Source organism: Antechinus flavipes, chromosome 3 (assembly GCF_016432865.1).
Source record: "Antechinus flavipes isolate AdamAnt ecotype Samford, QLD, Australia chromosome 3, AdamAnt_v2, whole genome shotgun sequence".
Taxonomy (NCBI): Eukaryota; Metazoa; Chordata; class Mammalia; order Dasyuromorphia; family Dasyuridae; genus Antechinus; species Antechinus flavipes.
In genome coordinates, this window is record NC_067400.1 from 568695923 (window position 1) to 568698212 (window position 2290).

A 2290-nucleotide genomic window follows, 5' to 3' on the forward strand; every position below is an offset into this window, starting at 1 on the left:
TGTTTTTCAGTCATAACCAACTTCTTGTGACTCAATTTAAATTGGCAAAGATACTAGTGGTTTGCCATTTTCTTCTTCAGCTTCCAGCTCCTTTTTACAGATGAACTGAGGCAAACAGAGTTAAGTGATTTGCCTAGGGTCACACAGCTAGTATGTGTCTGAAACCATTTTTGAGCTCAGGAAGATGAGTTTTCCTAACTCCAGTCTTGGTACTCTGTCCACTGAGCTTAGCTACCCCTTAGTTATAAAATACTAGGAGTGAACTTCAATATTTAATATTTTTATCAATGACTTGATATAAAGATAAGTAGATAACCACATAGAGCATTTTTTTAAATTCTTAATTTTATAAAACAATCATTTCCATAAAAGTAGAATAAGCAAAAAGAGAATCATGCATGAAACTGCAGATTTTTTAGTTTATTTTTATATATAACACAGAGTACAGTTATAATAAAAATATGAACTATAATCAATTTATCAATATAAACATGAGAATTAATCCAATAATGAATACAAAAATTACCATTACAAAATTTTTAAAATAGGAAATATCAAAGATATTTTAGATAAAAAGTTCAAACTTTGAAGATTATTCAAAAAAATAGATATGCTACACAGATTCTACTACAACTTTCCTCCTGAAATTTCTTAATAAATTTTTCAAAGCTTATCAAGTCCAAAAACTGTATGCTACTTTCTAATGGCATGCCCCCACCAAATCAATATAATGAATCCTATCCTATTTTGTCCAAAATTAGTAAAAACACCAAAACCAAAATTTGAACCAGCAAAGCAACTAATTTAGTTATTTCTTGAATAAATATTTGGTTATTTCACAGAATATTTCCCCCTGCAATTCTCCTTCCTGATGTCTGCACTGGAGATTTCTGTAGTTCTTTGTCCAGGGCAGGTCCACCCAAATTAAATCCAGTAGTAGAAACCCTCTCTGAAGAGTTGATTTGGGGTGAAAGGCGCTGATTATGTTTCTTCCGTATTTCATATTGATTGATTAGCTGGTGATAGATAGGATAACCGCTTACAATAGCATACTCCTCAGCTGTGCATCCATATATATCTTGGCAAGAGAGATCAACATCATATCTAAGAAGAAGACTGACTATACCTGTTGGTTCACTACTGACAGCAATCATGAGGGCTGTTCTTTTAGACTTATCTGAGGCATTCACATTTGCACCATTCTTTAAGAAAAAGTCTACCATATCATGGTTGTTTTCTGTAATTGCAAGTAAAAGTGGGGTATAGCCTTCTTTGTTTTTTGCTTCAATATTGGTTTTATGTTTAAGTAGCTTTGCGGCTATGTCTTTGTTCAGACCCGAGGCAGCGTAGTGCAGAGCAGTGTTATTGTTGGCGTCTACAAGATTAGCGTCGGCGCCATGTTCCAGCAGGATTGTCGCACACTCTTCCTGCTGACACTCTACCGCCTTAATTAAAGGTGTTCGACTGTCGTTGTCACACAAGTTTAGTTTACATTTTCTCTCTACTAAGAGAGACACGACATCTGGATATCCATTGGCGCAGGCCAGATGTAGAGGTGTGCGCTTTACTTTATCCAGATCGTTCATGTCCTGCTTCCTGAGCAGCAGCAGGTGCTGCACCTTCGCCACGTCCCCGATCGAGGCAGCTTTGTGGAGTTTCCCGAGGTCTTTGTCCCGGATGAGATAGCCCGCATTGCGGCCGGACGCTCGGACCCCACAGTCCCTCCGCGGGGCGGCAAAGGAGTTAGATGGATTCTGCCTTTTCTTTTGGCCGAAGCTGAAAATCTTCTTCATTCCGGAGGCAGCTTCAGGGCGGGTTGACAAAACTCGAGAGAGAGCCTTCAGGGTCCTCCACTCCAGAGTCAAGGGGGGAAATCTCAGTAAGAGGAGGTTTAGAGAACCGGGCGCCGGAACAGTTATAATAATCAATTCAACGCTAGAGACGGTTGCGACCTCGGAAAGAAACTGAACTGCCCGTAGGTTTGGCAGATCCGCTGGTAGTGCGCACGGGCCCAACGGTAAAGTCACTTAAGTCGCGCACCGGTAAATGCTCAGGTGCTAGTCTCGTTAGTTCTCAGCGCGAGGTTTGTGCCAAGTTCAAGGCAGAGAGGATGGGTGAGCTCCAGGCCGGCTGCTGGAGTTCTTTCGTCTCGTGCTCAAACGTGACTCTTAGGCCGAGATGGAGATGGGCAAAATACTCTCCAAGTCTTCTGTAAAAATGAAGACACTGTACTACATAATTTCCCCAGTTTTTTGCAATTTTAAAAAAGTTTTGCTGAGGCAATTGGGGT

General features: G+C 40.5%; 1 protein-coding gene across 1 annotated transcript; it reads right to left on the minus strand.

The window, feature by feature from the left end:
- Nucleotides 1-630: 630 nt before the first annotated feature.
- On the minus strand, nucleotides 631-2046 carry LOC127558144 (ankyrin repeat domain-containing protein 7-like). The gene has a single exon (XM_051991371.1). It carries the CDS (start codon nucleotides 1791-1793, stop codon nucleotides 837-839), a length of 957 nt encoding a protein of 318 aa, XP_051847331.1. The 5' UTR covers nucleotides 1794-2046; the 3' UTR covers nucleotides 631-836.
- Nucleotides 2047-2290: the final 244 nt, after the last annotated feature.